We start from the raw sequence: 15,907 nt of genomic DNA, 5'->3' as shown, positions 1-15,907 counted from the left end.
ATCTTCCTTCACAGGCTTAGACACTTTATTAATGTCTAATGAGATCCCAAGTGCAGGAGAAAATGCGTGAAGAGGAGAGCCGGTGACCACTGACAGATTTCTAACCTCCACTGTTGCCATTCTGGACTGCTGCCATTTCAAGTCCCATTATTCTCTATTCCTCCTGCCCTCACTCCCACCTGTCAGAATCTACTCTGTGCCACAACAGCTGCCCCCCCTTTCCCAGTTCTCACGTTCCTCTTCTAGCTGGAGTTGGAGACAGCATCTTACCATCCCCCAATGTCTCTACAGCACCCACATAGATTGCCAAGTTCTGGACAAAACACAAAAGGACTCTTTGTTCTGTTCACTGTGTTCTTCCTTGTCCCAGCATGTCTACAGACTCTTCATCAGCTATGAAATAGAGGCTTTATTTCTGTTTCTCCTGTATTTGCACGTGTGGTGCATGTTTGCATGCGTGCGTGTGTGAGTGCGCGCGCGCACGTGTTTTAGTAAAAATTGAACCTGAGGTCCCGAAGATGTTAGTCAAATGCTCTAATACTAGGATATAGCCCCAGTCTTATTAATTCTAAGTGTCTGAACTCAAATGTTTCCTGATTCAAACATGGCAAAAAGGCCTACCTCTTTTTCTTAGTTTCATGTCTCCTTCCATAGCATAGACCTCTGCTGCAGCCTCCTTAGAACTTCTACATCCCTGCTCACCACAAAAGATGTGGCATAGTGATATGTGAAATGAAACCAATTACTCTTCATAATGTTTTTCCTGTCTTTATTGTGTCCTTTCATTGTTTTATACATTGATCTGTTGACACAAGTTCTCATATACTTGTATCATAAGCTGGCCTCAAAATCAACATGTAGGCATGGATGAGCTTGATCTTCCAATCCTCCTGTCTCCGTCTCATGAGCACTCAGACTGCACGTGGGATCACCACACTCAGTCTCTATGGTGCTAGTAAACAACCCAGGGCATTGATTAAATTAAATTCTAGAAAGATATTTATTCTCATGATCAAGCATCTCTTTTATCTGCACATTTTACTCTGATTTAGGGTCTCTTTATGATGTCACATATGGAAACCAGGACATCAAAACACACAAAGTAAGTGCTGTGCCACTGAGCTACATCCCCAGACCCTGCCTCTGCACTTCTAATCCATCTATCCAACTTTCTTTGGATCATATCTCTAACTACACTTTCATTCATTCCTCCCCACACCCACTCCTTTTCCTATCACTCTTTCTCCACAATACCATTTTCCCATCCTTAGTGATTATATATTCAGGCTTGGTTCTCTAACAATAACAACAACAAGTAAAAACAACAGCAGCAACAAAGCAAACAAAAAACTTCCTATCTAATTAATCCTTGAACTGCACCAAGCCTCTTATGTTTTTCTGACACCTTGTTGAAAATCTAATCCACCACTGCAAGTTTCTCCTCCTATGTAGCATCTTCACTGACTCTTGCAACCTGACATACACCAGGTATAAAAGTTAACAAGAACCTCCTGCTTCAAGATACGAGATCTTCCCAGTTCCTATTCTCTTTGACTTCCTTCCAACCCAAGGTCATTAGATACTTCTTCTTCTTGACCTAGCTTCTCCTCACTCTGCTTCTTTTCTGTTCCTGAGTCAACCCCCTCCTTGCTCCCTCTGCTCTCATATCGCAGCTCTCCATCTTTAACCCTCTGCCTTTGTATTCCTACACACATACACACATACACACATACACACACACACACACACACACACACACACACACACACACACACACACACACACAAGCCATACACTCAGCAAAGCTCTTTGTCTTACTTCCTTTATCTTTTCCTTTTCTACCACAGGACTTCTCATAGCCCAATCTAGACTCTTACTTGTGGTGATGCTGATTAGATCCTTGAACTCCTGCCTTCCTGCCTCTGCCTCCCAAGATCTGGAAAAATAGGCGTGTGCCACTACAACTGTGCTCTTTTTTTTTTAAACCATTTAATTTTCCTTGTGCATTTAATAATACTCTTTGTAGAAATCAGTTTCATATTTTCTATTTGTCATAGTTAGGGTTTCTATTGCTCCTGCTGTGAAGAGACCCCATGACCACAGCAGCTTAGGGGGCTTACAGTTTCACAGATTTAGTCCATTATCTTCATGGTGGGGCATGGTGGCATGCAGGAGGGCATGGTGTGGAGAAGGAGCTGAGAGTTCTAAATCTTGCTCCACAGGCAACAGGAAGTGAACTATGTACCACACTGAGAGTTGCTTGAACAAAGGAGACCTCAAAGCCCACCCCCACAGTGACACAATTCCTCCAACAAGGCCACACCTATTCCAACAAAGTCACATCTCCCAGTTGTGTCACTACAATATTTGTTAAAGATATTAGAAGTATGAATGAGTAAAAGGGACTCAGCTCAATAGTAGCATTATCCTGCTAAGTTTTATTTCTCTAACCCCATCATTTTCTGTGGAACAATCCACTGCTTCTGTACCTCACCGATACATAAAGGCAAGCTCACATTACAAGATCACCAACTCTTGGCTCTGCGCATGACTCTCCTCAGCTCCTTCTGGTATCTCCACCCCACACGCTTAGCACCACCTCAGCACATGTACTCGTGTTCCCTGTCCTCCCTAAACAACTGCTAATTCTCGTGTCACAACATTGAGCATTGCTCTCGCATCTTCCTTTCACAGTAATGATATATCTAAAGACAATGCTTTTGACACCCCAAGACGTTCCTTAACTCCAAATCTGTTATTATAAAGGGTACCTCCCGATCTGCCCCCAATTCTCATTCCAGACCTAATTTCCATGGTCTTTCTAACTTCCTGACAATAATAGTTACTATCACCCAATCCTCTGAAATTCGATGGATTAGCAGCTGTATTCTTGTTGTCTTCTTACTGAAAATGACCTCCCTTATCAATTTCTCTTGTAAAAATAGCTTGCACCTAAAAGGAAGCTGAGTCCCTTTTATTCATTCATACTTCTAATATCTTTAACAAATATTATAGTGACACAATTGGGAGTCATTCAAGTCATATGCCTCTAAGAGACCTCCTTACAAACCATTTTGATAACTTGCATGGCTTTCCACAGATTACATTGAACCTACTGAACTTCTGATGAAGAGAGTTTCCTAACGCTAACTCATGTTGGAGGTGTGTGTGTGTGTGTGTGTGTGTGTGTGTGTGTGTGTGTGTGTGCGTGTACACACATTCACCCATGTAAGTATGTATGGAGATCAGGCACCAACACACTTGGTTTTCAAGATAGAGTCTCTAACGGAACCTGGAGCTCTCCCTTTTAACTAGATTGGTTGGCCAACGAGCCCAGGAATCTATTTCTACCTCCCAAGGGGTGGTGTCACAGATATTTGCCTCTGAGCCTAGCTTTTGCAGGAAGTGTGGGGACTCTTAACTCAGGGCATCATCCTTGTACAGAAAGCATTTTACCCACTGAGCCATCTCATAAGCTCCGGAGTTATATTTTTATGTTCTCATGAAGTTCAAAGAACTTCTAAAGACAAAAAAGCAGCTCTGCATTGCTTATCTTCTACTATCAATTGTATTTTACATTATTAATTATTTTATTATATGTACTGTACCTATTTGTTTGAAAATGATAACAGAATGCCATGATTTTATGATTCAACTTCCTTTAAATTATACAAAGTATGTTAATGTTTTGCTTTCCATTACAGGTGGTACTAGGAGTAAACAGTGAATTTATCGTTGAGGTAATGTATGAATGTATTTAAAAAAAAAGAAAATTGGGTGTTAAAATGAATCATCTCGACAGGCAGTGGTGGTACACGAATTTAATCCCAGCACTTGAGAGTCAGAGGCAGGTGGATCTCTTTGAGTTTGAGGCCAGCCTAGTCTACAGAGCGATTGCCAGGACAGACTCCAAAGCTACAAGGAGAAACCCCACCTCAATAAAACCAACCAAACAAACAAACAAAACCACTGCGTCATGTATTAAAATATTAGAAAATATAGTTATCTTGCCAAAAAGTAAAAGACAGAACCATAGTCAAACTGATATATCAATAGGAAGGCCACAGGTCCTGATGTCTATGCTTGTATGGCATGTTTTCTAGAGTATGAGGTCATGAGACATTTCAGATGGTGGATTAAAATGGGGGGTATAAACTCATTGGTACTTGAAATAATAAACTCCATTAGTGTGGGGCATTCAAAGCCTTAAATAAACATGGTCATCTATGATCCAATAAGAATATTAAGACTTCCAGAAATAAATGCACATTTTCTGCCTTTACACACTCATACATGTGTGCTCATGATTGAAGCAGAATTGCTGGGCTGTTCTGTAGTGCCAAGTTCTTAGAGAATCTATGGACAACAGCAACATAAAACCAAGGACAGACAAATATCCAGCAAGATACAGATAAACTATAAGTGGGAAAATCACAGAGCTGCCGATAGGATTGTCACCAGGGCTGTGAATGCAGTGTAAAAATATCCTAATTTATAATAATGGATCTCAACTACAGCAAACTGCTTATAGCAGAAGAGAAGATTCCCTTCCCTAGTTTTATATGGAACACATTCACATGGAGCAGTGACAGGGACGGGAAAGCCCAGTCAAGGAAGGGCAGGCAGGTAAGAACTTTACCTAGCGAGAAAGATGCACTGAACAAGAGCTGCACCATGTGCAACAGTGCAGCTGTAGAGCACCTAGCACAGCTAATGAAACCTGTTCCCAGAGCATCTTCCAGAGATATGAGGCCATTCCATATCCAGCCCAGTCAGGGGTGGGAAGGGTATGTATGTCCAGAATTGTCAATTGGAGAATCGATTCGTGTTCCTCAATTTATCTTTTGCCCCTGGACACATCTTACAGTGTCGATAAACTACGTACAAGGTACTCTAGTGGGAAATTACCAATATGGAAGATACCCTAACACCATAAGAAACGCCAATCATTTTTTCTTTAGGTGAAAGAACTAGACATTGAAAATGGCACCACAACCTGGCAGACTGTCAGAAGACAAAAGCGGGAGTGGATCAAGTTTGCTGCTGCCTGTCGGGAGGGAGAGGACAACTCCAAGAGGAACCCAATTGCCAGAGTGAGTGATGAAGCAAGTAGGGGTAGCCTGAGCTTTGCTCAGGATTGTTGCCTGCACTGGTCCATGAGGGTGGAGGGAGCAGATGCTGGGAACAGGTTTAGACAGCTGTTGGTACAAAGGAGACAGCTCTCCTGGAGACAGCTTCAGTGAATCTGCTCAACTTTATTCCAGAGTATAAAGGATATAGGATTGGGAATCCTCAGGGCAAATCCTAATTTGCATTAAGTGGCACGCTCCTATTAAAAGCTTTTTGTATGTGGCAGCAGGGTCCTATAGCAAAGCTCCTAGCACAGGTCATAATTACCATATATATGTACAGCAGGGGAGCCTTCTAGCAGGAAACTGTGCCAAGGGTCACCCTAGAGATAATTCAGGCATCCAGGCTTAGAGACAGCTTTCAGATAAGGTCAGTCCTCTGGGCCCAGGGACATTCTCCAGATAAGAGCAGGTAGACAGCAGGAAGTTTCACTGTTGGGGGGGGATGGAGGAGTGAATCCCCATGTCCCCAGGCTTTGGAAAAAGCTGCCAGACCATGATAGACTGAAACCTCTGACCAGCCAGCAAGGCATCGTAACAAAGAAGCATTTATAGTTGGAAAGCTCTGGAATATTTCAAGGATTTGCAGCCTCTGCCACCCAAGGAGATTTAAGAAATGACATGCTGCCATTGGTTTGTGTTGCTCAGATATTATTTTTTAATGTGTGTATAATGCAGTATGTGTGCAGAAAGGTATGGATACACATGCATATGTGTGAATGTGTCTATGAAAGCCATTGGGTGGTGACCTCAGCTGTGTTCTTTGGTGATGCTTAGCTTGTTCTCCTGGAGCTCAACAATTAGGCTAGGCTAGGTGGCCAATGAACCTTGGGGATCTACCTGTCCCCACTTGTTATGCATCAGGATTACAAAGACATGTCACTATGCCCGAACTTCTTTACTGAGGGTTCTGGGGATCAAACACTGGTCCTGATGCTTACAAGGCAAGCATGTTACTGTCTGGGACATATTCCCAACCCTAGAACATTATTAAATATCCCACACTGGAAATTGATACACAACAGAAGGCCAGTGGTGAGTCAGAATGATTGACTTGGATCTCCAGCATGAGTGGATAGACTCCAACTACTGTGGAGTCTGATCATTGTTCCCTCTATATGTCACAAGTTTATGAAAGTGGGAGACTGGATCCAAAACATGGAGTTAGTTCTAGAAAAAAAAGGAAGATACTGAAAAAGCAAATCAAATCTCCAATCCCTGAAATTAAATCTTTTTATAGAGAAAATTTTAATTATATTTTGTGTGTGACTGTGAGAGAGAGAAAGGAGAAACAGAAAGAGAGAAAGTGTGTGTGTGAGAGAGAGAATATGTGTGTCTATTAGAAAAAGGGTATTCATGAGAGACAGTATATGTGAGACTGTGTGTGAGTGTATTAGAGAGAGAGAGAGCAAAGACAGTTTGTGGGAGGTGTGTTTTGGAGATCAAACTCAGCTCTTTGGGCTTGGTAGCAAGTGCATTTGCACAGGAAGCCATCTCACTAGCCTTGAAAACTCAAAGCCTACAAGCAAATGCTGGCAGTAAGGAAGGAATGCTATACAAATAATGTGCACTTTCTCAGCCCATGAAAGCTGGAGGCCTCTGACTTCTGGGCATCTTGACCCTGGACCTGCACTGAAGTCAAAGAGGATGGTCCACCAAATCTCTTCTTTACAGGCTTAGGCTGAACACAGAACAAGTGTCAGCAAGGGTGTTGCACTGTGTTCAAGAGAGATATATTCTGTCACAGAAGTCCAGATCTGAGGAAAACTTACCTGATATTTCCATTTAAGCCATCACTAGTTACAGAGTTATTATGTAGCTTATATTACAACTCAGTTTTCTTTGCTTTTGGGGGATTCCTAGGCTTTCTCCTATGTAGACAAGATCTTTAGAACTAAGCTAACCAAAGATGCAGTCCCAGCTGACTTGAATTGTGGTGTTTAGGTCACAAATGTTAGAATTTTAACACATATTCTCATCTGCAGTATAGCGGTAAGATTCTAAAATGTAAACATTTTAAATTTATGATCAAGGGAAACAAAACTATTAAAGCAAAATCCACATGGCAGATTATTAGCTTTGCTATCTACTGGTATAAAAGTGACATAACAGATTTATATATGTGGCATTTTTGTCTCCAAACACCACTTTTTTCCTCCTGTTGTTCTTCCTTTACGTATCATTTTAAGTCTCAAACTCAAATCAAACCAAAGTAATACTAATATAAACAAAATTTTAAAACTACCAAAGAGCTGCTGGGTGTGTTCATCAGTTGGTAGAGTGCTTGCCTAGCATGCATAAATTCCTGGGTTCCATCCCCACAATCACATAAAAGCAGGCATAGCAGTGCCTCGTGCCTGTGATTCCAGCTCTGGAGGGAGTGAAGGCAGAGGGAGCAGAATCCAAGGTCATTCTCAACAAGACTGAGGCTTGCCTAGGCTGTATGCCACCCTGTTTCAAACATAAAAGTGGGGGGAGCAGTCTGGAGAGAAGTACTGTTCTTGCAGAGGACCTGGACTCAGTCCTCAAACCACTTCAGGTGACTTGCACTTGCTTCTCATTCCAGCCCCAAGAAGGTCTGTTGCTTATGGCCTCCATGGGCATACACACACACACACACACACACACACACACACACACACACACACACACACACACACTTATTTAAAAAATATATAAATAAAAAACAGAACAAATCCTCTAGAGATTGGCTTACTTTTGTCAGATTTTATATACAAACAAAATCAGATCATTGACAGTAAACACCAACTCTGTGTGTACTTTTTGAATATATTCATCAGACAGGAATTGTACACACACATACACACATGCACACACATACACACATACTAACACTACACACACATATACATGCACATACACACATGCACACACATACATAAACACATGCACACACACACACACACACACACACACACACACACACACACCCTCGTATAATTCTGTAATGAGCCTAGGAGTTAATGTCATCATGCTCATCACAGTATGGAGCTTGGAGAAGGTCATTTATGATGGTCTGTCTCAAGCTACACCGACCTAAATTACAACCCATTCACAGCCATTTGTCTTGTAGATTAGGTCAGACTGTGAAGTGAGCCAGAGGATAACATACCGAATCTCTGGAGCAGGGATTGATCGGCCACCGTATGGAGTATTCACCATCAACCCTCGGACTGGGGAAATTAACATTACCTCAGTGGTGGACAGAGAGATAACTCCACTGTTCCTGGTGAGTCCCAGAACCTTTTCTTTGTTTATGTTATTTTTTTCTCCTTTTAAAAAAGAAAGTAAATCAAGTCTGTAGGTTAAAAGAAAATAGAATGAAACAAGTAAAAGAATGAGGAAAGTTGGGAGAATCAAGTCGGTGTTCCAGTATGATCCTGCTTAGGAACAAGTGATATTTCAGTTGCTAGACCCCTTTATAGTCTGAATGTGGGGGCAAACGATATTTCTTGGCATGTGTCTTCGTGTATTTGCAAGCACAGTGCTTAGTTTGCCGTGGTGGAGAAGCACACCTTTTCTCTAACTTTGCACAGATCCACTGCCGAGCTCTGAACTCACGAGGGGAAGACTTGGAGAGGCCTCTGGAGCTCAGAGTCAAAGTCATGGATGTGAATGATAACCCCCCGGTCTTCACCCAGAATGTGTACACAGCCAACATAGAAGAAAACAGCGACGCCAGTGAGTGCACCACTGCCCCTTCGCTGTGTTATATGTGATCACTTCCTTACTAAAAAGCTTTGGAAGATGGAAATGCCAGCTTACTAAAAAATCAGAAAAGAAGCCAAATCCAAACATCCTAATACAACTCAAATACAAAGTATATGGTAAAAATGCTAAATACCCTGTTATTCATAGATGATTATTACATGTGCAATTGAGCCAGTGCTCAGTATTTTTCTCAGAAACAGGTGGATTGACTTAATCTGAGTAAGCAAGCTGAAGAAACCTAAAGACACAGAAGACTCCATGGTAATCTGTGGCTAGAGAGGTCCCAGCTTAGCTACACTAGAGAGCTATGGTGCAGGGGCCCTTGTCTTCACCAAAGCCACTACTCAGGGCATTCATGCCTTCAGATTGCAAGTGACATTCTGTTCTCTCTCTCTCTCTCTCTCTCTCTCTCTCTCTCTCTCTCTCTCTCTCTCTCTCTCTCTCCCCTTCCCTCCTCCTCCTCCTCTCTTTCTGCCTTGTCTCCAATACGTTTCCATCCTGCATAATTCGAAGTTTAGTGCCTCCCTAGCTTTCTTTGTGTTACTTTTTTCTTTCCTTCTTACTTCTGCAGGTCTCTGCTGTTGCTCCTTTCCTCTCTCTCCTCCCACCCTACCTACTTCCACCTCTTCCCAACCCTCTAATATTCCTTAACCTTTCAATTCTGCATGTGACATTAAACCTCGAGACACATACCAGAGGATATATTAGCAAAACTGGGAAGAAAGGCAGACAAACACAGTGTTTTGAGCATCCACACTGAGAAGGCATGGAAAGGCTGAAAGGTTGTGTCTAGGGGCACGGGGTTGGCGTGGGGTAACTCTGCCCTTACCTTCCTTGCTAACTTCCTCAGAGCAGCCTTGGTGAAGGAAGAGCTGAAAGCCATAACTAGTCCAGTGTTACTACCACCTCCTCCTGTGAGCACAGCTTCCAAACAATAACCTACAGGACCAGGACAGACCTCCATAAGCTCTGAAGTCCCCGTGTCCCCAGCTTTTTCTGTTTAAAGGCACCAAGATTTTCCTCAGTGGGGTCTTCACTTTGAGGTCTGGGAGGTGAAATACTGCCAATCCTGGAAAAAAATCAACCCTGTGGATGGATGATGACAGTGAGGATTGGCCACAGGGCCTGTTCTTTCTCTGCATGAATAATTAAGAACTTCTTATATTTCTCTGATCAATTATTCATTTTCGTAACTATGTAACTTTTATTTTGATTAATTATCTTCTAGTGCAAACAGTCAGAGTTCTGTTATGAGTGACAATTAACAATATACATATTTGCCAGGTGTGATGACACACACCTTTGATCCCAGCATTCAAGAGGTAAAGATAGGCAGATGTCTGTGAGTTCAAGATCAGGCTGGTCTAAATAGTAAGTTCCAGGAAAGCCAGGGCTCTGTAGAGAGACCCTGTCTAAAAAAAAGTAAATGCACACACATAAGCAATAAATGGTTGCAATGTTGAATTTAACTAAGTTACCAACTTCTTAATTAAACAATATAAAATAATTTCACATTTCACAAGGTCATGTTCAAAACAAATCTGATAAAAAAAATCACTTCCTTTGGCTTTATGATAGTCTATTAAATTTTTTCATATATTAAAGACCACGAGTTTGCTACTAAGTTATCACTAACAGAGTGAAAGAATAAACAGTCACAAGTTTCATGTGTGAACTACTGCTATTTCTGTAACCACTAGAGTGGGTGATGGGACTCCCTGGTGTAAGTTACAGTAACATACTCTTGAGGAATACTTAAGGAAACTCAAGGAAAGACCTACCCCTCTTTTATCCCTAATGGATTAATTCTAGTACAATTCCAACCCTTCTCTGTCATCACCCTTACTTGTAGATGCACTTGTGGTAAAGTTAAGTGCCACAGATGCAGACGAAGACAATCACTTGAATTCTAAAATTGCCTACAAGATCATCTCCCAGGAGCCTGCGGGTGCACCCATGTTCATGGTGAACAGGTACACTGGAGAAGTGCGCACCATGTCTAACTTCCTTGACAGAGAGGTAAAGCCTTCTATGAATGGTAGCAGAGGGTTTGGTTTTGAAAAAACAAAGATAAGTGATTTGTGCATGACCTTAGTCCCATTCACAGGAGGGAAGGAAAAATACTTGAATCAATTTTAATAAGAATTAAACGATCACTGATAAATATTTCATTTTGTGCATCTATTAAAAACAAATAATGGCATTGGGCTGTGTTGGAGTTACGGGACCTAAGCCTTATGGTTCTCTTTCATTCTGATTAAGCAACACAGTATGTACAATCTACTCGTGAGGGGCTCAGATCGGGACGGAGCCACAGATGGGCTGTCTTCTGAGTGTGACTGCAGAATCAAGATTTTGGATGTCAATGATAATTTCCCCATCTTAGAGAAAACTTCAGTAAGTCATTATTCTAATCATCATTTCCCCTTGTCAGCAATTAGTTTGCCTTCGTGCTTATTCAGAAGCCTGGCTGTTAGTGTGGATGGACTCAGCTTTATCACATAAACCTTACCATTTCTTATTGTATATTTATCTTTTTATTTTTATTTACATTTTATTTACTCATCTTATATGTGCCATGATGCCCATGTGGAGGTCAGAGGACAACTTTCAGGAGTTGGTTCTCTCCTTCTACCATGTAGGTCCCAAAGTTCAAACTCTGGTTTTCAGTCTTGGCCGCAAGTGGCTCTGCCCACTGATCCACCTTTCCTGTCCCTGTATATGTATCTTTGATTCAGTCCTCCAAGCAAACCTCCTCTGTAAAAATAGTCTACTCCACATGCTCTACTCACAGGAATGTGGGAAATTTGTTGATCCAATAAAACAGTACTAATATTTGGTATAGACCTTCCAAATTGACTAATCATATTAGGGTCCCTGACATTCTCTACTCCCATTCTCACCATTATCATAAAGTATCACAAAATCGAGCTAGGGATGTAGCCCATTTGGCAGAATGATTGCCTAGAATGCATGGAGCCTTGGGTTCAATTCCTATCACCACATAGTATGGGTGTGGTGGGGGCATGCCTGTAATTCCAGCTCTCAATAAGCAAAAGCTAGAGAACCACAAGTTCAAGATCATTCTCAGCTACATAGAAAATTCAAGACTAGTCTTGGTTGGCTATGTGAGACTTTGACTAAAAAAAAAATTTACAAAATACAAATAACAGGGCCAGGATTGGCTTGCCACCTGTTTTAGTAAAACTATATCTTTTTGTTCATTCTTCCCTTGTGTTGTCTTAACTAATTTGTGCTGGAACAGTGAAGGAATAAGCAATGCCAGTGTAGAGTTTCTGATGCACAAAGTCCAATACATTTACTATTTAGCCATTAACAGGTTTTTAAAAATATATATAATTATGACTTTTGAAAGAGGGAAGTAAGTCAAAAATAAATAAGAAAAAAGTAAAGTACCAATGGGATATTGATTTTACATGTAGTATTTGAAAATTAATTTTATTATCTTATAATCATGTCATTCTTATATTTGTGGTTGAATAGATGCCACTTTAAAATGATACAAAAATCACTGGCATAGTATTTTAGAGGATAATTAGATGATAGCAAATCACCTTTTTTATTTTTTATATATTTGAATTACAAACAAGATTGAATTACATGATGATCCCAGTTCCCTTTTCCCTCCCTTCCTCCTCTACCACCCCCCCAACTAAAATCCTACCTATCATATGTCCTTTCTTCTAATCTACATCTGACTCAAAATTTCTGCTTCCTCGTGACCTCTGCATCCTTCCTTTGCTTCCCTTCTCACTCTCATAGCTTCCTCCCCCTTCTTCCCATGTTCTCAATTTGCTCAGGGGATGGTGACCCTTTCCCCTTCTCTAGGGGACATAGTTTGTCTCTTTTAGGGTTTTCCTTGTTTACTAGTTTCTCTGGCAGTGCGGATTGTAGGATGGTAATCCCTTACTATATGTCTAAAATCCACATATGAGTGAGTACATATCATCTTTGTCTTTTTGTGATTGGGTTACCTCGCTCGGAATGGTTTCTTTGATTCCATCCATTCTCCTGCAAATTTCAAGATTCCATTGTTTTTTTGTTTTCTGCTGAGTAGTACACAATTGTGTAAATGTACCACATTTTCTCCATCCATTCTTCGGTTGAGGGGCATCTAGGCTGCTTCCAGTTTCTGGCTATTACAAATAGTGCTGCTATGAACATCATTGAATAGATGTCTTTGTTGTATGAATGTGCTTCTTTTGGGTACATGCCTAGGAGTGGAATTGATAGCAAATCACTTTATTCATTTATAAATGCATGCCATAGATTGACCCCTTTATTCCAGTACTCAGCAAGTATTGAAGAAAATTGTCTGAGCTCAGAACTGATACGTCTACAAGCCATTGATCTCGATGAAGAAGGCACTGATAACTGGTTGGCAAAATACTCGATCCTCTCTGGCAATGATGGAAACTGGTTTGAAATCCAAACAGATCCAAAAACCAATGAGGGAATTTTGAAAGTGGTCAAGGTAAGCGTGGGATCCCCAGTGTTTCCTTCCAGAGCAGCTCTAAATGGTCCTTAGACCGCCTTCAAGGACTTCAGAACCTGAGTGCTGTTCATATCCATGACATTCCTGGACTCTGATGAAGGAGTCTTACAGGCTAGCAATACAATATTTATTAGCAAGGAAAAGAAGGCTCCCTTGTTCTCATAGTGCTCTGTATTTCATTGAGAAAATAAGAAAGTACCCTTAAAGCAAGCAAGATGTCTATTAGTAAGCCAACAAATAGTGATGCCAGTGTGGGACATAAAACCCAGCCAGGGAGTAGGGTAAATATGAAATACTGATGAGCTATGAAAAGGTGAGGTCCTGCTGACCCAGGTTGGTCTAAAAGGTTTTATACAGTGAACAAGGAAACTGGGGACCCTCTCAGTGGGATTGCTGATGCAATAATGATAAGAGCAAACACTAGTCTTTATTAAGCAATATAATATTCTACACCTGCTATTATACTATAATCTAACCCACACCACTCTGGGCAGAAAATTTGTGATTCCTTTTTATAAAAATTGAAAAAAAACAATGATTGAATTGTCTTAGTTCTCCTGGGTGGCAAATGGCAAGATAGAACCCAACCATATCTGTGAGATCCCAGTCTGGAGATGGCAAACCAGGATTCAAGAAAGAGCTAACACTGCTTACTTTAGCTTCTGGAACAGTGCTATCCAAACACTGCCCAGCACACCCTGTTTCTACAATGGCTTTTTTGATTGTAACCTTTCATGTTCCCACATCAATCACTCTGGATCAAAAGACCGCATTCACCTTTCATCCAGAAAACTCAGTTCAAAGGTGACTTTTCTTAGGTGTGGCATTTACTTACTTGAGTGTCCCTAATAAAGGAGACATCTTGTCCACCAGACCTAGGGCTACTAAGTTACAGCATCAGGCTGATGGTAATAGCATGATTTCTTAGAGTTGTTTGCTTCATCTAAAGTAATCACCATATATTTGCTTCCATCATATATAATGTCTCCTTTATTCTGTCATTACTACTTTGAAGAGAGTCTCAGATAGGAGACTTCAAAGGAGGTCTGGAATCTTACTACTCAGTCTGTAGTTGTGGGTGAAGTTTGATCCATTCTAGATTTACTTTTTATCTTTTATAAAAAGAAGTGTCATTTTGCATGTTAAGTTTTCTATGTAAAAGGTTAAAAACTCCAAACTATAGTCTCAATTTTAAGTCACAGGCTTATGGGTGGAGATATAGTTCAGTGGTAGCACACTCATCAAGCATGTTCAAGGCCCTGGGTTCTATTCCTAGCATCATAACAAACAAAGATAAACAAACAACAAATGAACCTATAAACTTAACTGGCCTACACATGTGCAAAAGGTTTAAGTGATTGCATGTGTAAAGCACATATGCAACTAAAATTATTTCAATTTAAAAATCAGAATTGCATAGTTCCAGAACTTTGTTCTAGTGTATAGTCTCTTCATTGTGTTTCTTACTCAATCTTAAGGGAGCACTGGGCTAGGGAGATGGCACAGCTGGTAAAGTACTTGCCTATAAAATGTGAGGACTAGAGTTCAAATACTCAGAACTCACAAAAATAGCATTTGGACATGGATGCCCACCAGTAATCCAAAAGTACTGGAAACAGAGTCTGAGGGTCCTCAAGGCAAGCTGGCTAGCCAGACTAATCAAAAGCTTCAAGTTTGGAGATACTCTGCCTCAGTATATAAGGTGAATAGCCATGGAGGAAGACAGCCAACATCAACTCAGGCCTCTATATCCACCCATAAAAACACACTAAATGCTGGTATGTACACCACATGTACATCCTTCTCCCAAAGAGAGAACACTTTGCCAGTTCAAAGATGTTTGTTTCTGCCCATCATTTCAGATGCTGGATTATGAAGAAGTACCTAATATTTACCTCAGCATCGGAGTTAGAAACAAAGCTGAATTTCACCACTCAGTGGCGTCTCAATTCCAAATGCACTCCACCCCTGTGAGAATCCAGGTTGTCAACGTTCGCGAAGGGCCTACCTTTCGCCCAAGTTCCATGACGTTTAGTCTACGAGAAGGAGTGAGGGGAGACTCCTTAATGAACTATGTGCTCGGCACATACACAGCCATAGATACGGACACAGGGAATCCTGCAACCAATGTCAGGTATGGCAAGGCTTTGCTGCCTTGTTCAGTTCATTCATGTGGTGTGTGCTATGAAATTTGTGTCATGTTTGGGGATGGAGGTTTTTCTCTTGTTTGTTTTAAGGGACTATGACAGCATTTGGCATTTTCTTAGAATTGAAGATTGTGTTAGTGGCAATGGGAGCTCTGGCTGGTTATAGAGTAAGTGCATCTGGGGAATGGCTGCAACATTAAAGAGTTACCAATGCTGCCATGAGAGTCCTGATCTTCTGAGCTCAGCTGTATGTCCCTGAACTAAGCCTGATTAGGTTATATTGTGGCCAGTATCACATCATAAAGAATGAGTCACTGCCTGTTCCCATAAAGCCTGTGGCTGTCTTTGAGATGAGTTTCAGATCACTGGTTGATCTAAAAAAA

General features: G+C 41.1%; 1 protein-coding gene across 1 annotated transcript in view; it reads left to right on the top strand.

The window, feature by feature from the left end:
- Positions 1-15,907, top strand: part of Dsg4 (desmoglein 4) — a 33,031-nt gene that overhangs the window by 4,081 nt on the left and 13,043 nt on the right. The window contains exons 2-9 of the mRNA XM_027404390.1: positions 3,705-3,740; positions 4,962-5,093; positions 8,224-8,379; positions 8,687-8,831; positions 10,714-10,880; positions 11,124-11,258; positions 13,171-13,356; positions 15,240-15,511. Of these exons, the coding sequence (XP_027260191.1) occupies positions 3,705-3,740; positions 4,962-5,093; positions 8,224-8,379; positions 8,687-8,831; positions 10,714-10,880; positions 11,124-11,258; positions 13,171-13,356; positions 15,240-15,511 (1,229 nt within the window). The remainder of the gene's footprint in view (positions 1-3,704; positions 3,741-4,961; positions 5,094-8,223; positions 8,380-8,686; positions 8,832-10,713; positions 10,881-11,123; positions 11,259-13,170; positions 13,357-15,239; positions 15,512-15,907) is intronic.

Source organism: Cricetulus griseus, chromosome 2, assembly GCF_003668045.3.
Source record: "Cricetulus griseus strain 17A/GY chromosome 2, alternate assembly CriGri-PICRH-1.0, whole genome shotgun sequence".
In the NCBI taxonomy this organism is placed as follows: Eukaryota; Metazoa; Chordata; class Mammalia; order Rodentia; family Cricetidae; genus Cricetulus; species Cricetulus griseus.
Note: the sequence above shows the minus strand (reverse complement) of the source record. Positions and strands in the feature narration are given on the sequence as shown.